Consider the following 25,095-nt stretch of genomic DNA (forward strand, 5'->3'; position numbering starts at 1 on the left):
CATGGCATGTCATTAATCATCTCTTACCTGCTTAGAAACCTCTGTTGATGGGAAGCTTTCTACTCCATATCCCACCTACATCACCCCAAACTATAAGACAATCTTCCTTACATCGAAGCAGGACTACCTCAGTGCCTGGCACCAAATGGGCCCAGGACCAACTCTTGGACTGGCAAACTAAAGAACAAGGTACCTATCAGTTCCCTTTATCAGCCATTTTTTCACTATTCATCAGATTTAATTAAGCTCAGTCATAATGATGCCATTGTAGTAACCGGGTTATTATTTAACAGGAAAGGAGTGAAAGGGGAGACCAGATAATATAGGCATGCCATTGATACAGCTTTATTTTGAAAAGGCTGCATTCAACATTTTTGAAGTCTGTTACCTGCTGATCGATAAAGGCTGGGACTGGAGAGGCTATTTAGACTCATGCCCAGCAAGGTCTGAGTGACCTGGGAAGGTGCTTGCCCTTCAATCACACCTGCAAGGGAGTCAGTGGCCAGGATGGGCATGGCCACTGCAAGAGCTCAAAATCTAAATATATAAACTTGCAAAGAAAAGGCTCTCTCCCAGCACCAGGCCCTCTGGGGACTCTGGCAGCAGGGGGCTGCACTCTCCTGTGCCCCATGGGGCGCTGCCCTATTGAGCTGCACACATGGGCTGACAGACATTAACCTGGCCTGAATGCTGAACCACACCCCGTTGCAACATGGAACTGAAGCTCTGGACACTGGCCCTGTTTCTGACTCTGCTGAACTCCCAGCTGCCCCACACCCCAGACTGGGTTGAGGGTAATGGGACATTGGAACCTGAGAAATACAACTCCGCGCAAATAAAACGTTTTTTCCACATCCCATCCTCCTGTGAGAGTCTTAGAAAATTCATTCTCTAAGGTCCTCATTTCCACTCATATCTCGAAAATCTGGTCCAGTAATTCCTGTGGCATCAATAATTTCCCCTATTCTGAGAGGTAAAATGAACTGTCTCTAACAGAATAAATAAATCTAATATCCAGATTAAATAGATGCCCAGATAATGCTCCTTTTGTCTTTTATCTCTACCCTCCTCCTTCTCCCAAATTCATTAATTTCTGTCAGTGATCCTCTTCACATGGAGGGCCAGTTCCACTGTATCTTCAAATCGGGTGTTTGAACAAAGCAAAATATAATTTTCCAAAACTCTGTTTTAGTCAAAAACCCATCCCACCAAATCTCAACAATATTGGGGTTAATGATAAGTTATCACGGGCTTACTACATGCCAGAGGTTTAGCCTACATTATCTCATGTAATCCTCTCAACAGTCCTATGAGATAAGACACTTTTACTTCTCACCATTTCCAAGAAAGAAACTGGGCCTCAGATATAACTTGCTCAAGGTCACAGAGCTAGTAAGTGGCCAAACTGGAATTTAAACTGGATTTCTCCAACTCTTTCCACAGGGAGCACTTGCCTCACTAAAGTTGTTTCTGTGCCTGTAAAGTGGGTGGAGAGAAGAGGATAAACACACATCCTTAGCAGGATGGCTCTGAGGATTCGATGAGGCAACATAAAGCTACTGACACATGACAGGCTTTGGTTAACCATGACTTCCTCTTCTCCCAGTAGCCTGAAATGTGGCTACTGACTTCTGTATGGACCTAGATCTGCCTAGGGGCCCCTCACAATGGGACTCTCACCATAAGGCACCCCCTCTCAGTTGGCGATCGCTGACTTAAAGGAAATGTCAGCCCCTGCTTGTTCATGTCACCTTGTGCTTGTCCATATTTCACAAAGCATATCTGACCTGTTCTTTGCATCACCTCTAAGGGCCACTAATACCTCTGTTTGACAACCCTGAGCCCAGCCGGGTAAATAGGCTTTCTCTGGGTCACAGGGGTCATCAGCAACAGAGATAGTTGCTAACTAAACAGGAAGCATCACTGGTGAATCCCAGGATCACATCCTTTGTGTTGCCTGGTCCCAGATCCTCTTACTCGGATTAATGACACCCACATGGACAATGTTCTAAATCTACCAGCTGCTTGAATGTTAAACAACTGAATAAAATTCTTCCCTTCGATAAAAACTCCAAGGCTTATAAAAAAAATACATTCACACATCCTTCACTTGTGGACCTGCGAAGGTGAGCTTCCTTTTCAATACCCAGCGTGGCAGCAATTCTGCTGTTGCTCTGAGACTGAGGCCAGGTCCTTCGGTGGTTCACACCTTGTTTGGAATTTGCCCAGCAAGTTCAGGCTCCCTGGGAAATAACCTATAAGACTACAGTGTAAAGACATTTGCTGCTGGGAAAAAAAAGGGGGGTGGGGGGGATGCTTAGTCATCAAGCCTCAGGCTAAGGCTCTGAAGGCCTGGTGTGAATCTGGTGCCAGCACTCCCCACCTGCATGACCTTGGGCAAGTCAACTCACCTCCCTCTATAGAATGCTTGAATGTTAAACAATTGAATAAAATTCTTCTCTTCGATAAAAACTCCAAGGCTTATAAAAAATTACTTACCCAGATAATTGTGGAGCAGATTAGAGCAGGTAATGCATGTCATGTACTAAGGATGTTGTCTGAGGCATAGAACACGCTCAGTAAACATTACTTGTTATTGTTACCTTTCCTACTACCCCAATGGATAAAGCATTTCTCTGCTTTTAAGACAAATATTAAGATAATAAAATGAAAACACGAAGGTCCACCATTTTTGGAAAATAATACATTATATACATTTGCTCACTAATTCAATATTTATTGATCACTGACTATGTGCTACATATTGAGGATCAGCTGGTGGGCCCCACACAGAAACTCATCCTTCAATGAGGGAGGTAAAGGACACATTCAAAGAATGTTGAAAATAGATACCTACTGAGAAGAGTACTTCAGGGAACCTTTTCTAAGGGAATGATACAAAATCTGAAAGTACTTATAAAGATAATTTATATGGTCTCACTTATAATAGTAAAAGCTGGAAATAACTTCAATGTGCAATACTAAAGGAACGGTCAAATCAATTATTATAAAACTACTTGATGAAATATTATGCAGTCATTAAAATGCTGGCTTTGAAGTTTGTGTAGTTACTATGAAAGGCATTTGTAATAAAATATTACTTGAAAAATGCAGGCCATGAAATTGTGCTTTTACTGTAATTCTGAGGGGTTAAAATCTGCATATGAAAGCCTAGAAGGAAATATTCCAATTTGAGTCATAATGGAAAGGTAATTATCATTTATGGAGTATTTGTTGTGTGCCAAGGTATTTTAAGCACTTCTTTACACTATTTCCTTTAATTCTCTATTATTCACATTTCACCTACAAAGATGTTAAGTTTGTATGTACCCTAGGAGGGATAGCATAGAGATTTAAACTAAGGTTGGATTGACTCCACTAAATATATGTCAATGTCATAATGGGAAAAATAAATTTGTGCTTATAACTTCCTTGCATTTTTCATTTTAAATAACAACTGATCGCTGAATGTGTGCCAAGTCCTGCCCTAAGTGTTTTTTGCATATAACTCATTTACTCTTCACAAGTACTCCCTTGTAGTAGCTCCAATGCTGTCCTCATTTTACAGATGAGAAGAGTGAGACTCAGACGTTACATGGCTTGACTCACATCACAGAGCTGATCCGTACAGAGTATTCTGCTGGTTTCAAAGAGAACTAGGGCAAAAGAATACACCCGGCTCTCTGGGAAATATAATTTTCAACCATTATGTGCAGGTAGTACCTAGTCAAAAACATTTTAAATAAATTTTTAACATTATGTTTAAAGACTGAAAGAATCTTTGGCGGGGGTTAGGGGAGGGGTGCAGCAGTTTTTTAGTTAAGAAATATTTTGAACATATCAAGAAGTGCAGAGAATAGGAAAACCAATGGGCTTGAACAAGTTCTAATGTCTTTACAAGTAACAAAGGCTACATCCCCACCAAAGACCACTGATCGAGAAAAACATTAGCCTTTCAGTTCTTCTTAAACTGGGTGTCTGTGTGAAAGGAGTTAACTCCCCAAAAGCCACCATTTTTTTCTACTAAGGAAATTCAGAGAAAAATAGGAAAATGGATTAGCTAGAACCTAAGGAAGAATGCTAGGTGAGGAATAAAGGGTCAAATCCTAGGTAGTAAAAAGGATTTTTAAAAAGATGAAACTGACAAAGAAATACCACTCCAGCAAACTGGGTTCATGAGACACAGGGCTGCTTTCTCTTTAACAGGCAGACTCCCAACCTCCTCCCCATCACCTTCCCGGAGCCTCAAGTCCCACAAAAAGTGGGCACAACCAATGAGGTTCTTCAGCAAGAGATGAAATTCCACAATAGAGTGGGGAAACAGAATCAGAAGTCACAGAAAGAAGCAGGGAGACTGGTCAAGGGGAACAGCTGGACACCTCGGAGAGCTATAAGAGCATTTAATCCGCATGCCGCAGGGCTTACCACACAACTGAACTTTAACTGGTGGGTGTACCTTTAAGAAATGAAATTGCCTTTGCCATTCAAGTTGCTCTTCCCAGAATTCTGCATTAACCCCTGATCGGAGATGCCTTAATGACATTTTCCTAGCCTTGTTGGTCAAACTAAGAGCCTTAATTTAGCACAAAGAGCCTAGCTCTATCCAAGCACAATCCTACAACAGATTTGATCCACAAAACATTTGTGCCTCCAATGTACTTAATCCACGCAATCTGCAGATGCAGCCTCTATTTTTCTGGTATTTCAATGCAGCCTGTGCAGAGCTATTTCAGTTTTCAATTCTGAGTCTGCCAGAGGTGTATATGCGCTACCTGTAGATTTATGGTGGCCACAAATTCCTAGTTTCTCATCGTCTTTGAATTTAGCACAACAGAGGGTGAGAACAAGCTCAGAAAAGTAATAGACTGGTTGGAAATTCTACCCAGAATTGAGGGGAGAACATGGCCCCCAAACTTCCAAAGATACCCCATTAGTTATAAGAACAGAGGAGCAATAGGAAAGCAAGTATCACAATTAAGTATTATGGAGACAAGGACATTTTCTCTATGTTGTGACACGTGTCTACTTCAAAGTCATATGTACACCTGTGCTTATGAAGACGAGTCATGCATTTGTCTTATCTCCCCACCCAAGCTTCTTGGAGGAAAGGATTATGTCCTCTAGATCGAGGAGACAAAGTGTACAACAGTTAAGGGGGTCGGCTCTGAGGCCAACCACCTGGAATTCCAGCTTTGTCACTTGTTAGCAGCCAATAAGTAGGCACGTGTCACCACACAGAATAGGATTTTAAATGAAATTGTTACAACCTTACCATATGCTAACCACCCCCTCATACTAACAAGTATTTTATAAAAGTATATATTTTTTTTAAATATTTTATTGCCACCTTAAGCCTTGACCATCTACTTGTTACATGAATTATCTCTGAAACTCTTGGGTCCATACTTAGCTTAAACTCCTGAATTTTTGTGCAGGATTAAAGACTATTTGTTAGACAAATTTTTAAAATTTTGGTATTTACACATTGGGGAAAAAGAGGGCAGGCTGAAAAAAAATCATACAATGTCAGAATTGAAAATGATCTCCTAGTTTTACAAAAAATGATAGTGAAGTTCAGAGCAACTAGTCCATTAGCGTGTCACCAAGGTAGGGCCAGAGCCGTGATCCCCTGATTCCTGACTCTCTTGCTCCTCACTGCACTGTGTGGAGACATGATGTCCTGTCAATACCCAAATAATGACACCGTGCTCAGGAAACCAGTTCTGTCATTTCGAGTAAGAGCTTAACTTCCCAGGTTTCATCTGGTTTCATAGGAGGCAAAGTCCCCGCATTTTACTTGGCTGATTTAAGGGATTCCAGAAAGCTTTACCACTGAGCAGTCCATTACAACACCCATGAATTCAAATGAGCCATTGGGGGATTTTGGATTCCTAAGTCTCATAGTCAAGCTAAAGGCATGGATTTAAATTCAGTGGGAGGAACAGAATACTCAGTTTTACCAAGATGTTTTCACTGCAAAGGCTACATTTCTTGGGACTAAAACTCTAGAGGTAACAGCAGGATGAGCTGAGAGGATTGGGGGGGGGGGGGCGGGGCGGGGTGTAGAATATGTAAAAAAAGGACAGGTACTATTATTTAACTGATCTACAAATAAATTGTTAAAAATCAGAATTCTTGGTAATATCCTCACAGCACCTAATGAATAAATATCAAGTAAATCAATCTATTTGGGCACTCAAGAGTGGGATTAAAAAGTATTATGCACAGAGGTAAATAGAGAGCTGGGAAATCCACCCGCTGGACCTGGAGGGACAGAGCATACTTCATCCATTTTTTCAAGTAGTTCAAGCAATGGAGAGAGTCTTGGAAGAATTCATATAACCAGGAAGGAAATAAGTCTCCAGTATAAAATTGGCAGAATCCTCCACTGGTGTTTTTATGTCAGATTGTGACTTTGATTTATTCTTTCAAGTGAGTTTTATTTGCTCTTTTCCTTTATCTTGGACTTGTGGGGTGTTGAAATATCCACTCTTTTTTAGGATTGTGACAACCATGAACATGTATGGACTAGACATTCAATTCTCAGCAAGGACCTGAGAAGCTCAGGACAACTAGCCCAAGGTAACACAGTGAAAAAGCTTGGAGCCTGGCCAGCATGGCTCAGTGGCTGTGTTGACCCATGGACCAGGAGCTCACAGTTTGATTCCTGGTCAGACCACATGCCCGGGATGTGAGCTCGATCCCCAATGTGGACATGCAGGAGGCAGCTGATCAATGATTCTTTCTCATCATTGATGTTTCTATCTCTCTCTTCCTCTCTGAAATATATATAAAATCGTTTGGAGGAGAACTGGGGTCAAATAACTACTTAATGACAGAAGCATTAACTTTTCATGTCAATGGAGTAGAAATCAGTAGACTGAAGCTAACCATTTCATTTCTTCTTCACAGCAATCCTGTGAGGGTAAAATAGCCCTGATTTCCTGACAACAAATGGGAATTCTAAGAGGGCAAGTCATTCATTCAAGTCATATAGCAAGAAAACTGATAGTACCCACAGTAAGCTCCCAGTGGAAGCTATAAATTGGCAGAATTCTTTTGAGAAGAAACTCTGGTGACATGTATCAAAGATCTTAAAAATGTGTTTTAATCTAGGAAGCTACCAGAAATATACACAAGTATTTATAGTCACAGATTTATCATATTATTTATAATAGTAAAAAACATAGACATCAACAATAGGAACTGTTATGACAATGGAATATTATGAAGGTATCAAAAAGTATGTTTTCAAGGAACATGTAATGAACAGGACAATGTGCACAATATGTCCATAAATGACAAAGTCGGGCTAAATGAACAGAATGATCCAACTTTGTTATTAAAAAAAATGTACATATACATACATATGAAAATATACATAGACACATGGAAGGTTATACCAAAATGTTAAAATGTGAATACACTGAGTATTATAGCTGTGGATTTTAAAAAATTATTTTAAAAAAATTTTTTAAAAGAAACAATGTAAACTTGACGTATACTGATACTATCTAAATTGTTTGTATCAGTACTAATAAGGCTCTTATAAAAATATACTTTTTATCAGAGAACTCTAAATGCTAATAATCACTAGAGTTCTTCTATGCACCAGGCATGTTTCATACATGTATCCTCACTTAATCCTTAAAATAACCCTGTGAAGTAGGACTTTATCACTCCATTTTACAGATGAGAAAATTGAAAGTCCTTGATAGGAAGTGTAATACCTGGGATATGTGAAAACCAGATCATGGACCAAAGGGACCAGCTCTAAAATTTCACATTTAATCTTTATGTTAAATACACAATCAAAACCTTGTTTCATACTAAATAATCTTTCTAAAGGTAGAACATACTAGGCTTTTAGTTCAGGAGTTGGTATGTGAGTATCAGGATGTCTATAATTGGCTTCAAAACATTTCAGCACATGCAGTATAACGTTATGCTTCATGTGTTAGTTCAAGTTTACAGCAGTTAGTCAGTTGCCCTGATGCAGGCTACACACTTCACGGGTTGGCTCTGAGCATTCTAATGAACCACCTCACTCTCAAGAAACTTCAGTTAACTTTATCCATGACAACACCAGAGATTCTGATAATTAGCATAAGGAATGTTAAAACTGTGAAATTTCACTGGTAAAATGAGAGGCTTGCTAACCAGCATAATGAATGTTAGAAATGGACTCTCATTAATTTAATTAGTGTGACTTAAGATATGGGGATTAGCTCTAAATTCTAGAGACACACCCATCCTTGCAAAATCAGACTGTAAGACTCTAGCAAGCCCTTCACCCTCGAACTTCAGGCATGCCACCTATAATGCCACATGTCTAAATGGTCCTGGGGCCAGCCACTGGGTCAGAAGATTCTGGCTGCCTGATGCTATCTGTAAAACAGCCTCTGAATCTTGTCTTTGGAATACTGTCAGCTCTAGCTTCAGAGAACAGTTCATGCGGTTCATGGTCAGAGTACCCAAAAGGGCAGAGACTTAACAGAACTTACACAACAGATAAGCTATTTCATGCCAACTTGGAAAAAAAATGATTAATGAAATGTCTGTGTGTGTTGCAGCTGACCCTCATCAACCTCAAATGATCATCAATTCGCAATATGGACCAAAAAGAACTGAACACTTGTGTATACAACTCAGTATACACAATTGGCTCAGGTCAGCATGGCAGGCAGTTCTGACATAGTGCCCAGTGATCCCTGCCTCCTCATACTTATGCCCTTGTATAGACATATACATATATATACAAGTATGTGCAGGCTCAGGGAGTTACCTGACACTACTAAAATAGATTTTTGTAAGGCTCAAATAAGCACACGCCCCAAGGAAGCATGTTCAAATCTCTTCAGCTATAGCCTGTCTAGACCAGACCTTCTTCAAAGGCGAAGTTCCTATTGTTTGACTTGCCTGCATTGCTTCAGTGACAAATATTTCTCCTGCTGTTGCATTCAATCTTTCTCTGCTTCATCCTCCCGATCAACACAATAAGAATAATGACGGAACTAATAATGGGGCTTTGCCAGGAGAGTGGCTGAAATAACAAATGATTTTATCACACGTTGAAAATGCATTTCCCAAACTTCAAAAAAAAAAGAAAGAAAGAAAGAAACAAGCCTCTATGCGAGTGCATAGTGAGAGGTGTGCATTTTCCAGGGTTTGTAGCCGGCTCTAATTACTCAGACAAGGGGGTGAAAAATGACACTTCATGACGAGGTTAACCCCCAGGATATATCGTTTTTAAAGTTTCTAAAATTTTTTCAATTACAGTTGATATCCAATATTATTTTGTATTAGTTTCGGGTGTACAGCACAGTGGTCAGACAATCATATACTACAAAGTGCTCCCCGATATTTCCAGTACCCAGCTGACACCATACATAGCGATTACAATATTATTGACTATATTTCCTACACTATACTTTACTATTTTGTAACTACCAATCTGTACTTCTCAATCTCTTCACCTTTTTCATGCAGTTCCCCAACCTACCTTCCTCTGGCAGCCATCAGTCTGTTCTCTGTATCTAACCCATGGTATCTCTTGAGCCATTCCCAGAAAAGTAAAACATGGGACTTGCAAGAACCACACAGAGTTCACCTAAAAGTTTTGACTTTGGTTTGGAATTTTTTGGGGGGGGGTTAGGAGGGTGGAGGGTGAATGTTTTGTTTTGAGTTGGAAAAATGGAGGCCAAAACTCCAAAAGATAGTTATACCCAGCGCAGCATAAAGTATGCTTTCTCAATGGGGAGATATCGAAACAAGGTGACAATCTGTTTGTGTAAATGAAAAATATCTAACACTTTTTGTGTATAAAGCAAAGACATCATACAGCATATAAGGAGATAATCAATATATCTACGGTATTAAAAGTTCATGGGGGAGGGGAATTAGGAAAAAAATGTCTTTGAAGGCTCCTAGGAAGAGGTCTAAGAAATGCCTTCCCAAAACTGAGAAGCACCTACAGAGCCATGCCTGCCCCAGGAAATGTCTTGATCTCCGTCCGAGGATCCCTGAGGTCAGACTTGATTCTGGCCTAGTTCCTCCCCTCCCGGCTTCCCAGTCATTGGCCGTTCCCCTGAGCTGCAGAAATGTGTGTGAAGCCTTCCAGGTGTCCCAGACTGCCACCTTACCTATTCCCCTTCACATCTCCTCCCTTCCCCTGATCTGCTGGAATGTGCTTGCTTATCTCAGGGCATATTAAAATGCACATTTGGCACCCAGAGTGCTACTTGTGTGGCACTTTTTCAACACTTCTGGCCCATCTTCTGTTGGCCATCCTGGGTTAAAACTGTCCACCAGAAGATGAAATCAGAGAGAGAGATTCTGTGATGAGTCAGGAGAAAGACAAATGCCTCTGAGACTGGGGAAAGGCGCTGTCGGGCACACTCAGAAGTGTCAGCAGCCAGGAGTGGAGTATGTAAAGCACTCTCTTCTGTACAGCCTTGAGAAAAATACGCAGTCATGGTACGTCCCATTGCTGGCATGGGCAAAGATAGATGGCTATCCTGGAAACAAACTTTCAAGAAGTTGCTCAAAAAAAATTTAAATACAGAATTACCATATAACCCAGCAAAAGAACTGAACACAGAGATGTAAACAGATGTCTATATGCTGTGTTCACAGCAGCATTATTCACAACAGCCAAAAGGTGGAAGCAACCCAAGCGTCCGTTGATGGATGAGCAGATCAGCAAAATGGGGTATATACACACACATAGAATATTATTCAGACGTGAAAAGAAAGGAAATTCTGGCACGTGGTACGACATGGATCAACCTTGAAAACATGAGGCTAATGAAATAAGCCAGACACAGAAGGACAAATATTGTAGGATTCTACTTTTGTGAAGTACCTGGAGTAGGCAAATTCATAGAGACAAAAAGTAGAATGGTGGCTCTGGCCAGTGGCTCAGTTGATTGGAGTATCATACTGTACACCCAAAGGCTGCAGGTTCAATTTCAGGTTCAATCCCCACTCAGGGCTGTGTATAGGAAGCAACTGATTGGTGTTTCTCTCTCACATTGATCTCTCTCTCTCTCTAAAATCAACAAAAAGACAAATCCTTGTGTGACAATTAAAATAAAATAGAATGATGGTTGCCAGGAGCTTGGAGGAGAAAGGAATGGGGAGTTATTATTTAACTAGAGGTCCAGTGCACAAAAATTCATACACTCCGGGGGGGCGGTGGAGGGGGTGGTCCCTGAGCCCAGCCTGTGCCCTCTTGCAGACCAAGAGCCCTCGGGGGATGTCCGACTGGTGACTCTGGCCTCCCTCTGTGGGAGGTGACCCGCGGGCTGATCACGGGACAGCGCTGGCCAGTGAGTGACCTGCCCCACTATCACCCCCTCCCCCTGATCGCCCCTCTGACACCCCCAGTCGCCACTGCTCCCCGCCATCACTGTCCCCTCCCTTTGCCTGCTGGTACCCGCCTTGGTGCCGCCCACTCCCCAGCCCCCGCCCCCGGACTTGTCGTTCTGCAGTTTGGTAAATTTGCATATTAGGCTTTTATTATATAGCATGGGTACAGAGTTCTGCTTAGAATAATGAAAAAGCTCTGGAGATGGATGGTGATGATGGTTACACAACACTGAATATACTTTGTGACACTAGACTGTACACTTAGAAATGATTAAGATGGTGAATTTTATATCATGTATATTTTACCATAATAAAAAAATTAATATACATTTTAATCTTTCTTAATATAAAGATATTTTCAAAACAAGAAGCATAACACATCCGTAATCCATGGAAAATCAGAAAAAGGATATGTCATTATAGTAAAAATGCCAGAAATGCCAGCTAAACACACCCTCAACAGCATTTAGGCCTCTGGAGTCTGGGGGCTCTGAACAAAAGGAAGTCACTCTGTAGCCAAACAAGGGCCCTTGCAAGTAACATCATCATGGCCCTCACTCCTCTGGTCAATTGTAAGTTCTTCCACGGTGACTGAGCTCCTTGCTTCTGTGGGCCCTACCCCCATCCTTAATGGACACCGCACATCTCCTCACACATCTTGCCTCACACAAGCAGCTGGAATGCAGAGCCCACGGATATGGCATAGACATTACATCCCACCTTTACCACCACTCAACAGTCGTGGTGTAGTCGCCAAGAGCACACTCTGGAGTCAGACAACCTTATGCCTGCCTCGGCTGACACCCAAAGTGTTTGTGAAACTGGACTTCTGAGTTTAAAATCTATTGTGTGTGCACATGAATTTGAGGAGTAAAAGCAAAGCAAGACAAAACATGTAATCATAAAAATAAAGTATGAAAAAGAAGCGAGTGAGTAGGATTCTTTTTAACTTGCAAGAACAAAAAGAATACCTTATGTATATTTGACCCATGTTCTTCAATACTGAAACTTTTCAAGCATGACTTTCACACCTCTCTGTGAGAATGAGTTAAAATTCCCACATGTGGACAACTAAACAGAGGATCAGAGGGGTGAAGCAACATGAGCTACATCACAAAGACAGTGGGCTTTGCTGGGCTGGGAGTTCAGAACTGCTTCCATTTGTTGACCTGAGTACGAAGAGGCAATCCCCATTCTCCTACCCACATATTCATACTCCAAGAGCACAGTGAGGACTGAATCATGCATGAAAGTCAGCATCAGTGTCAGGAAGGCCCCTGAATGGCAGGTCACCTGAGGAGGGAGAAGAGAAAAGCAACCAACAAGCCCCCAGAGGCACAGAAACACAAGTGACCTTGGCTTAGGGGTCTGTGTCCAGGGCTGGCTTTTACCTTACAAACAGAGATATGAACACTCTGAGTGTCTAGCTTTGCTCTTTCTGGGGGGAAAAAAAGATATCAGATCCCACCTTTACCACCACTCAACAGCCTTAGGGATAAAGTTCTACAGTGAAAATAAAGTCACCTGAAATATTCATGGTAACCTCCGCAGAAGCCACTTATGCAGGCTCAACTGTGAAGGCTTTATCGGGAAATCAGGCTGACACCGGAAAATATCACCACTTGAATAAAAGGTAAAAGACACTCAGGCATGAGTGGCTCCTACACTTGAAAAGCTATCTAATTAAACGAGGCTTCTTAAAAAAAAAAAAAAAACTTGGAAAAGGCAAAAGCTGGCAGAAAAGAATATAGTCATACTTCTGAGCATAATGAGTGAGATTACAGAGGAATCACTTGGCTTCCTCACTTTAAAATTGGTGTCCCCTGATTATTTCCAGACAGTAGTCACCGGAAACCAACTGGAACTACTCATTTCCATGGAAATGTACAGGGCGCTGTCCGTGGTACTACGTGTTGGAGGGAATTGGAACTAAGGTTAATAAAATCCCCCTCTGCTATCAAGAGCATAAAACGTACTGTGAGGCCAGAAACCTGTGGGACTGCAGGTATTCCCCACTCCTCTAAAGCCTACACTTTGGCACTTCTGATAAAGTGGCAAAGGGTAAGACTTATTGATAAAAGATGGGGATTTGAGTCCAGACTCCACCCCCTGCTAGACCTATGATCTTAAGGAGATCCATTTAGCCCACACGTAACACAGTGCTTAGCACAAAGCAGGTATTCAATATGTACTTGTAAAAGGAAGGAAGGCAGGCAAGCAGCCATGCACATATTGGGTGCACTTATCTCTTCAAGACATTGCTCATCAATAAAATGAAAATAATAACGCCTACTTTATGTATCTCACAGGATCAAAATGTACAACCACTGTCTGCCTAAATAATTACTAGGTTCAGAATGATGGACAGATCAAATACAGACCCATTTGGATTAATCAAACAATATTTATTTATCCAAAGCAAGGATTGGCAAACTATAGTCCATGATAGTCCACAAGCTAAATCCAGCCCATTACCTGTGTTTGTAGGGTTCACAAGATAAGAACGGTCTTTACAAATAAACATTTACAACCAATTTGATAGTAGGAAAAACTAATTTTTTATTCCAGATCAGCTAAATGTTATCTCCCCGCCAAAATATAATATATATATACACACACACACACACACACACACACACACATACACACACATATATATATATATATATAATTCCATTCTTGTAATAATTATATTCTTAGTAGACCTATATTACCAAAAAAAGTATACTCCATTGCTGTTATTATATTTTTAATAAAATGTTTGTAAATTGGTTTCTCTCTTGTTATAAAATTCCTACAAAATAGCTCAATTTTTCCTCTTAGCCCACAAAGTCTAACTTCATCTGACTTTTTACAGAAAAAGCTTGCCATTCCTGACCTAAACAACATACAAGAAATCAACTCAAGCAGGGACATGACACCAAAATTATTTTTTTCATCAGACTTATTATTTTTAAGAGTGTAATTCTGTGGAACATGTGGCTTTTTTGCAAATGCATATTTTGCAATACAGCAGAAAAACCCGCAATAATTTCTGAATGAGTATTGGTCAGACCTTCCAGAAGCTCAACTACCCTCTTCATACCCAGGTTGAAACAGGCTGGGCCAGTCTGGACACGTGCTAATCTGGGCCAGGATGTCTAGGGATACAGCTCAGCACCAAACACTCACTCATCCCTCTCAGTCTTCCAGACTAACACATCATGGTTCAGGCTCATTCTTGAACCTAGGCTTGCAAACTAAACACAAAGGTGCATTGTCCAGAATATCTCTGGGGGTCATAACAATAGTCCTTAGACCAGCCAGTAAACCTGCCTACTAGGTAACATATGCACAAGTCCTGAGTAAATCCTGGGAATAAGTGATTATGCTCATAATTACAATTAAAAACAACAATAATAATATCATAAATAACACACTATAAATAAAATAAATATTAAATAATTCAAACCACTGCAGAACACCTGCAATAGGCATATGAAGATGCATAAGAGTTAGACTTTGCCCTAGGCAAGAACACAGGATATGTGAATCTCATGTGATACACCATATTGGACTAAAGACTAAATTGCTCTACTTAAAACAGGGTACATTAGAACCTTAAACGCCAAGTTGGCCTCTGAATCACCTTCCTGAAGCTTAAGCTCCCCAGTTATGGAGTCTGAAAACCACAGTAATGAACAGCCAGGAGCTCTGGATTTCTATGTCTTCTTCATCCCTAATATCAGGACAAAATTACAGCTTTCTCAAAGGTTTGTAAGGAATAAATAAGATAAGTAAAAATTCTCTTTTACAGTGAGTAGCACACAGTAAGCACTCAATAAATATTAGTTATTATCTTTTTAATTAAATAGCTGTCATCATATTGTATATACAATAAATATAATTATTCTTTCTGATTATTTCTCTTAATTAGACTGCAAGTATTCTCCATATCATCACATACTCTTCATTGGTATATTTTTAATTTAATGGGGAACAAATAGTATTTTAGTTTTCCTTTGATTTGTGTTTAGATAATAACTAGAGGCCCAGTGCACGGATTTGTGCACTGGTGGGGTCCCTCGGCCTGGCCTGTGGGCATCGGGCTGAAACCAGCTCTCCGACATCCCCTGAGGGGTCCCGGATTGCGAGAGGGTGCAGGGCGGGCCAAGGGACCCCACTGGTGCATGATTGGGGCCAGGGAGGGAATGTGGGAGGGCTCCAAGGTGTGTCCAGCCCATTTTGCCCAATCCCACTCAGCCAGACTCCAGCAGCAAGCTAAACTACCGGTCAGAGTGTCTGTCCCTGGTGGTTAGTGCTCATCATAGTGACTGGTTGAACTGTCAAATGGTTGGACACTTATAGCATACTAGGCTTTTGTTATATAGGATTAGTGAGGGTGATTATTTTGGCATATATTTGTTTATGAACTGTATTTTGTTCTTCATATGTATGTATATGGAGCTTTATTCAAGAGTCCAATGGGAATATTTATGGTTTCTAAAAATTATTAATGTCGGTTCCAAATGGAAACAGGCTTACCTTTTGGGCTCCCTGTCTTAAGAATGTGCTGGCAAAAGTTTCCAAAATGCAGTTGAGAAAGCCAGCCCCTGTGATTGAAATCCTGCCTCTTTGAACGAACTCTGTCCTGCAAAAAACAAAAATATAATCTTTGATGTCATTCTACATTCAGATATTTAAACCACAGGGATTTCCAAAGCCTAATTACCACTTATAATCACCACAAAATTATATCCATAGTAATTCAATAATTGCCTGTTACAACAAAAGGTTTCATTAGAGACTTACAAATTATATAACAGAAGCAATGGTCTTATTCAAACTAGAGAATACTTGTTTCAAGTTGCTAGGAGAGTAGATTTTAAAAGTTCTCAGCACACACAAAAAAAAGTAAACTATGGGAGGTGATGGAACCTTAACTAACCTCATTGCCATAATCACTTTGCATTATGCACATATATCAAATCATTACATTGTACATCTTAAACTTAATGTTATATGTCAGCTGCATCTCAATAAGGTGGGAAGACGTGAAAATGTATGGGTGCATTATTCTAACAACTGCAGAACACAGGATTTGTAGTCACGCCTAGTCAATAATTCCATGATAGGATAGTCAATCTTTAAAAAGTTGCTCTACTTGACCCACAATAAATAAATTTAACTAATTCTAAATTATTAATTCTAAATAGTAGAATAATTTCATGCTATAAAATGGCTTTTTAAAATTGAGTCTGAGACAATGATCAGCTGTGCGACCTAGAGTAAATTACTTATTCTCTTACCTCAGTTTCCTCATGAGTAAATTGGGAACAATCCTAGTCTCTTCCAACTACTATGAGAAGTAGATAAGCTCATGCACATAACGGGAACATGAACAGCTGCTGACTTGCAATGAGCATTCATTAAACGTTAGCCCCATTACTAAAGAGAAACAGACAGACGGGAAAGTCCGAAGCCTGGAATGACTTCTTACCCTATTTAAATTCTACCAATATTAATTATCTCCAATTCATAAAGCAGAGATGTGGATCACACTTCACAATGATGTCAGAAGGATGGCAGAATGGAAAGCCGCAGGCCCTCGCTCCTCCTTGGAGACACTGACTGAACAACAATAGAAGGATCCAATTGCCTTTGTAAAAGTTCCACAAACCAGTGAAGAGGTTCCAGCACCTGCCCTGTGATTGCCAAGCCACGCAGAACTGCATCAGAGTGAATAAGAAAGTTGGTTGCATTTACCTACCATGGCCCCCATCCACCCAGCACAGCGCACACCATCAGGAGAAAACTCCCAACTCCTGGCTGCTCCACTGGGAGAAAGAAAGAAGAACAAAAGGTACGCCCAACACTGGTTTTACATGGCGGCTGCCCAAGAACTTTTTTCTGTCCCACCTATTGAGAAGGCTGAAGGGGAAGGCAGTCCCCTTACGTTTGGGACGCTGGGAGGCTGCTAGGAACAAAGGCAGGCATGACGGCTTATTACAGCACCACAATCTGCAGACAGACACCAGCGAGTGAGTGTCCCATCAGCCAATGCAGGCAGAGCATTCACCACAGGAAAACCACTAGGACTCAGGCAGAAGAAACAGGGCTAAGGACTCGCTACTTTTCTGAAAGGCCCCAAGAGTTAGTTGAGTTTTTTTGATTGTAAAGAAATCGAATTCTCCCCGTAGGAATGACTGGAGATGATGGACACAGGAGCTGGCAGGAGATGAGGCTAGAAAGACAACTGGGGACCACACTGCAAATGGTCTGCTCAGGCTGAGGAGGTAAAACTTTATCCTGGAGGCAACAAGGACTTCTCCTCTGAGGCTACCAAGTAATAGGTACAGAGGAACAGTTACCGGTGCATCACTGACTAAAAGGCTTGTCACTACTTATGCTTTTGGACAATCTCCTCTCCCCCATTTTCAGCATAGTGCTTACCTCAATGAGTTCAAGGAGCATTTGTTTAATGACTGAATGAATGAATTTAAATTTTTTATAATCAAAAAGAGTCTACAAAGGAAGTAATTTCCCTACCTTCTTAGATTTCTATGGAAAGGAGATAGGAACCATGTCCTTCTGTGTGTGTGTGTGTGTGTGTGTGTGTGTGCGCGCGCGCGCGCAGGCCTGCATATATAAGCACATTTACTGACACTAATAAAAATGTTCAGAGAAAATTATGGATCCAAAAAGCTGTGATTTTGGTAACAATAGTTATCTAACTTAATTAATTAGACCTTTTCCCCAATCCCAATAGTTATCTAATAATTAATTAGACCTTCTCTCCAATCCTCTTATATTAGTAGACTCTACATTTAGATCATACACACAGAGAACAAAGCCTTCAGAACACTCTGTCTCCTCTCTCTTTGACTTTGATTCTCTCTCTCTCTCTCTCTCTCTCTCTCACACACACACACACACACACACACACACACACACACACACACGAGTTATTCTAGCCAATCCAATATAAATGGTCTAGGCAAATAGTTATAAGCTAGGCGAAGCAGCTTCCACCTCTTAGATTTAAGCCTATTTAAAATGATTTGCTCATGTGACACTAATCTTTCCTGTCTTTATTCCTGATTAGTCAGAGTAGAATTTAACAGTGATTTTAATATTTAAAAATGAAATGTTAAGCAGTCTTACCCTCTTGGGATAGATGCACTCTTCAGTCCTCAAGGCAATTATAGGTGAGGGATTAATAAAAGTGTCTCACATCATATTCTAAGCGATATTTCTTTTCACCTATTTTAGAAGTGCGTGCTCAGAAAAGCATGCTCAGGGTTTTCCCACATATGGGACAATAACAGGACAGTGAAGCGGGGTCCTGCCCTTGCCATCAACGAGTTTATTCCATTATATTTCAAGATTGCCAGAGAAGAAAACGTTGCACTTTCCCTAAATAACTCACTGACAAAGCACATCAGATACTGTATTTGCTTCTTACTACACAGAGCTAACCTAAATCCCTCATGTTAGAGAAACCTCTATGTAAGTTCCTGTGCAGGTTGCACAACAATATACAGTTTAATTTCAGCCCTTTTTGAGGCAGGAGGAGGAAGAAGAGGAGGAGGAGGAGGAGGAGGAGGAGGAGGAGGAGGAGGAGGAGGAGGAGGAGGAGGGATGAATAGATTGATGAATGCACGAACAAATGGACAGCTAGGCCCTGATGATCATTTTTATATAAAAATTATTCTTTAAAAAATAAAATAAAATAATTCTTTAAAGGCTATGTGCTACCAAGAACCATTTTCAACACAGGAGTATGCTAACTTCTGGTTTATCCTTCACTTAAAGTCTCATTAATCACCTGAGGGCTTCCCTTTTCCCACACTATGCACCCTTAGCTCTTTGTGCCTTTTGCCCTAAGACTTTCTCCCACGCCCAAGCTTGCCCTGTTCTGTTTCCTTAAAGAGACATGGGAGATTCTAGTTTTCTTATACCTGTCTTTTATCTTGCAAGCCTAAAGAAAGGACTGCATCTCCTTTATGATATAATATACCTAGGTCACACCAACTCTTCAAAAAAATGCATAGTAACAGTGTATATTTTCTATCAGACATTATATTACCTTCTAAGGTTGTTACTCTAAAATTTGTTCTATCTCTTACTGAGAAAACTATGGTAACGAGAAGCTAAAGAACTTGCCCAAGGTCATATAACTTGATGTCATGCACATTTATTTTCTACTGAAACTTCAAAACTCCAGTCCTGCTCATACCTCAGTTAATGACACAAGCATACTCCTAGTCTACGACCTTAGAAATCTCAGCAACATGTTATATGGTTCTTTTTCCAATCAATCCATGCAATCAATTGACAGGTTGTGTTTGTTTTCTTTCTAACATCTCTCAACAGTCAATGTCATTCTCTCCCTTGTGACTGCTAATGGCTGAGTTTCAACAAATGGACAACTAAAATATTAACAAGAAAATTTATGGGTGAATTATAGGCATTATTTACTTTGTTCTTCTTACTAATTTTCTATAATAAATATGTATTATTTGCCAATCACCAAAAATATTAATAACTAGAGGCCCGGCATACGAAATTCGTACACAGGTACAGTCCCTAGACCTGGCCTGCGGTCATGGCCATCTTCCCTGGCTGCCCACAGCCGGCCCCACTCCCCACCACCACTCACCCCCGGTTCCCTGTTCGCTATCAGGTGATCGATGCCTGATGGCTGGGGGAAGGGACCGAAAGGTTGGCTGTTCCCACCATCTCACCGGCTCCACCCCTGCCACAGGTCACCCTCTATGTGTGGTGTGACTGGCGGGACAGGGGCCTTGGCCTGGTGCTACCTGCATCCCCTGCCACCCACCCCCAGTTCCTCATCCACCATCAGGAGATCAGAGCCTGCCGGCCAGGGAAAGAGACCAAGAGGTGATCATCAGTGTGCCTCACAGTGACTAGTCCAGTGGTCATTCTGCTGTTAGGGTCAATTTGCATATTACCCTTTTATTATATAGAATAAGACCCTGATTATCATTTTTATATAAATAAAAATTATTCTTTAAAGGCTCTGTGCTACCAAGAACCATTTTCCACACAGGACTATGCGAACTTCTGGCTTATTCTTCAGTTAAAGTCTCATTAATTACCTGATGGCTTTCTCTCCCCAGAACCCCCATACTGCCTCCCAATGGGGTCCCTGTCTCCATTAGGAACTCTACCACCCACACTGCTCAGAGTCAGTGTCCTACACACACACTGATGTCATCCCTGGCTGTTTACTAAGGCAGAGAATAAAGCCCATGTCCTCAGCTGAGACTAATATTATTGCATGTAGCTATTGTTTATTCATTCTCATTGCTGCATAGTGTTCTATTGTTTGAAAATTCTCCAAATTACATATCCACTCTACTGAAGATGGACATTTAGAATGGGCCCAGTTTGGAGCTATTATCAACGGTGCTATAATGAAAATATGCATAATACATCCAGGTATATATGTGCACAAGAGTCTCTAGAGCAGTGGTTCTCAACCTGTGGGTCACGACCCCTTTGGGGGTCAAACGACCCTTTCACAGGGGTTGCCTAAGACCATCAGAAAACACATATATAATTACATATTGTTTTTGTGATTAATCACTATGCTTTAATTATGTTCAATTTGTAACAAAAATACATCCTGCATATCAGATATTTACATTATGATTCATAACAGTAGCAAAATTAGTTATGAAGTAGCAACGAAAATAATTTTATGGTTGGGGGTCACCACAACATGAGGAACTGTATTAAAGGGTCGCGGCATTAGGAAGGCTGAGAACCACTGCTCTAGAGTATCTAGCAATTAAATATCTTGGCCACAGGACAGGCACACTTTCTATTTTAATAGATTTATGCCAAATGTTTTTCTGAATGGTTGTACCTGTATTTTTTCTTCATCACTGCATCAATGCCAACTGCAATGACTAGCATATGGTAGAAAATCAATAATGCATTAGGAACACAAGGATGGAGCAAGAAGAGAGGGTAGGGGAAAAGAAGGGAAGAAGCAAAAGAAGGGGAGAAAGTGATAGTACATCTCAGTACTTATGTCAGGGGAATTGAACCAAATGTCTTAAGAGTCCCACCTGCTGAAGTCAGTAGGGGACAGCCTTCACCTGGCTGAGAGATAAGCCCCACAGTAACCGGACAATTATGTAAAAAGAGGAGGCTCGCCCTAGCCGGCTTGGCCCAGTGGATAGGGCATCAGCCTGCGGACTGAAGGGTCCCAGGTTCGGTTCAGGCCAAGGGCACATGCCTGGGTTGCGGGCTCGATCCCCAGTGTGGGGTGTGCAGGAGGCAGCCAATCAATGATTCTCTCTCATCATTGATGTTTCTCTCTCTCTCTCTCTCTCCCCTTCTCCCTTCCTCTCTGAAATTAATAAAGAAATATATATTTTTTTTTTTAAAAAAGAGGAGGCTCATTCACTCATTCATTTGTATCTGAGTCACTTCTATCGATTGGTTCACAGGTGGACATAATTCAACATAGGACACAATGGAATCACGACAAAGACAGCACAGCTCAAATTTTGAACACCCTTGCGAAAGTGAATGGCAGTTTATACCATCGGTCTCCTACTTTGGGGTCATTTAAAATTCTGGTTCCTTCTGGATTGGGGAAAATAACACAGTTCAGAGGAAATATGTATCAGGAACTAATTCCCAGAGCATGGAATCACCAGCTCCGAATCCTAAATACAGCAGTTTCCAGGAAAACAAGAGCCGTTAGTAAGAGCCTGTCCTTGAGGTATTGACTGGTTAGGTGTGGCAAACTTTGCCTAATTGTTTTCACGATGGAATTTAATCAAAGTGTCCGAGGGGAAATGAAGGTTCCACAGATATTCTTATTGTGGTGACATCTCCTGCAGTCTGTGAACTGGTCTGGTAGGAGGTGTCGGGATATCGGTCCCACCGGTGAATGCCTCGCATCCAGGGCTGGCTTCCAGGATGTGTGATCCACGTGGCCGCACAGGCACAGCTGTCAGAAGGGCTGCCCTCCTATCACTATTTTGAAATTCTTAACCATTTTTGAACAAGGGACTCTGGATTTTCGTTTTGCACTGGGCCCTGGAGATGTAGGTCTGCACAACACTACCAACTGCCATGCCCTGGGGAGTTGTCTGAGGCGCTTAAGAATGCATGTTGCAGTTTAGCAATATCTAATAAAAGCCTCAAATATACGCAAACCCTTGGACACATAACACCTACCTCTAACAATGCTGCCTAAGCAAATAATCTTAGAGGAGGACTTAGGCCGGCCTATAAAGACATTCACCACATCATTATTTATAACAGTAAATCATGTAAATATTGCAAATGCCCCCAAATTAGGATGTTAATAAAGCACACTAAAATATTTTATCCAATAAGTACATGTAATCAGCCACAAATACATCATTTCTTAAAATGGCATATTTAATAAGGAAAGATGGTCCCAAATGTAATCATCAATTCATGTAAAAGTCAGAATACCACATACAGGATGATTTCATGTTTGTAAAAATGAGTAAATAAATTGCTCCAACTACAGTATGCTCCCACAGTGGAATGCTACACAGCAATGGGGAAAGAACAAACTATCGATACATATAAGATGATGCTCATAGACATGATGCTGAGCAAAAGAAAACTGAGACAACAGAGCACAGAGTGTACGGTTCCATCCCTGTGAAGAGCAACCCCAGGCAGAACTAATCCATAAGGATGAAGGTCAAATATGGTTTTCTTTGGGGTCACTGACCAGAAAGAGCACATACCTGAAGAGGGCATGAACATGTTATGTTCTTTTTTCTTATGCGTATTTTGTAAAGGTTCTACTGTGAACATGGAATACACGTGAAAAAAGAGGAAGCATTCTATTTCAATGTAATGAAGAATCCTTAGAGCAAGATTCATCCAGTCTTGACCCATGTGAGGGCTGGAGGGTTTTCCTAACTTCAGACATGAGGCCGCTGAGTCATCCCAGAGCAGAGGGGAGAATCAAACAGAACAAGCTAGGAATGACCACTCCTCAGTTCCTCTCACCGCTACAACCCCCTTGAGGTCAGATGCATATTCAATGCAGCAGCCTCCACCTCCAGCACAGAAAATGCCTCAAAATGCCTCCAGCACAGAGCATTCCAGCCATAAATGCAAACCAGGGAACTGAACTCAGCTTGTCAGTTTTATTTTCCATCTCTTTGCTTAGCTACGAATACTAGTCGTGCTTAGAAAGATGGAGGAGGCAGAGCCTTGAACTAACTAGACTGTCATCGGGTTCTGTCTATTGTCTCATGACCTCTAAGTTGTTCTGCATGGGATCCTTGCCTGGTTAATAAAATACTGTAATTTTTTTTGTTAATCCTCACCAAGGATATTTTTTCTATTGATTGAGTGAAAGGAAGGGAGGGAGGGAGAAAAAGAAACATCGATGCAAGAGAGACACATTGATTGATTGCCTCCTGCACACACCCCAACTGGGGATTAAAACCCCAATCCAGATATGCACCCTGGACCAGGAATTGAACCCATGACCCTTTGGTGTGCAGGCCAACACTCTAACCACTGAGAAACACCAGCCAGGACTAAAATATAATTTTTAATACTGAAACTTTTTATTTACTACAGATGCAAGAAACTTAAAGAAAAAAAGAAAGGGAAGGAAGGAAAGAAGGAAGGGAGGGAGGAAAGAAAGGAAGGAAGGTTAAAATGGCATCTGCTCCATAGGAAAACATAACACATTTTGGCATGAATCCAACTCAAGCCTCCCTTCTTCATCCTTACTCCCACTGATAATTCCTCTCTTGCATAAATTCAAGAGGACCCTAATCTGAGTTTTGCTGCTTTCTAACAGGGTGTTTCTGCTGAAAAGTGTTCACTGTTTGCCGGAGAGCCAGATGATCAGCTGCTCATGCTTTATGAGATTGGCAGGAATGTTGCACAGAAGGGAGCTCCAAAAGGGCTGCCAGCTAGATGCTTGCTCACCCCTGGGCCCACAGGGTACACACAGGTGATCAGGGGCTTTCAAACTGAGCTGCTCAACAGATTTACCTGGAGGACTTTTTTTCTTTTATCCTCACTTGAGGATAAAATATATATGTTGATTTCAGAGAGGGAGGGAGAGGGAGAGAGAGATAGAAACATCAATGATGAGAGAGAATCATTGATTGGCTGCCTCCTTCACAGCCCCCACTGGGGATCGAGCCCGCAATCCGGGCATGTGCTCTTGACTGGAATCGAACCTGGGACCCTTTAGTCTGAAGGCTGACGCTCTATCTACTGAGCCAAACTGGCTAGGGCTGGAGGACTTTTTTAAGACAGTGATCTCCAGGAGTCAGCCCAAGCCCCCAGGACTAGAATTATCTCCAGGCTTACCCTCCTCCCTGAGCCCTGCATTAATACACAACTCAAAAAAAAAAAAAAAAAAAGGGTAGGAGGATGAAAAAATATCCAGAGGCATTCACTAAAATATTTCAAAAGCTCTTACTTGGAAATGGCACAGAATGCTCTCTTGGCTGAACATCATTGTTTCCAGTTCAATCATCACCAGCCTTTGCAATAAAACAGCTTACTCCATTTTTCAAAGTTAGTACTTTAAGGAATCACCCCACTCTGAACACAGCATTTATATTCACCATTAGTTCCAACAACAACTTTCATTTATCTAGTGCCTATACCCTCCAAGTGAGGAAGGCACATCTCCATTTATTATCTTATTAAACCTTTACATCACTCTGTGAGGGAGCTCGGCCA

At 41.2% G+C, this 25,095-nt stretch overlaps 1 protein-coding gene across 2 annotated transcripts in view; it reads right to left on the reverse strand.

The window, feature by feature from the left end:
• The window catches only part of PRELID2 (PRELI domain containing 2), a 62,854-nt gene that overhangs the window by 16,452 nt on the left and 21,307 nt on the right, over positions 1-25,095 (reverse strand). The window contains exons 5-6 of one of the 2 annotated variants that reach the window (XM_059698763.1): positions 15,895-16,000; positions 2,189-2,263 (exon numbers count right to left, since the gene is read on the reverse strand). In XM_059698763.1, coding sequence (XP_059554746.1) covers positions 2,204-2,263; positions 15,895-16,000 — 166 coding nt within the window. In that variant the 3' untranslated portion in view covers positions 2,189-2,203. Of the gene's footprint in view, positions 1-2,188; positions 2,264-15,894; positions 16,001-25,095 lie in introns of those variants that run through there. The other variant, XM_059698762.1, reaches the window with a different exon arrangement.

This window comes from Myotis daubentonii, chromosome 5, assembly GCF_963259705.1.
Source record: "Myotis daubentonii chromosome 5, mMyoDau2.1, whole genome shotgun sequence".
Lineage (NCBI taxonomy): Eukaryota > Metazoa > Chordata > Mammalia > Chiroptera > Vespertilionidae > Myotis > Myotis daubentonii.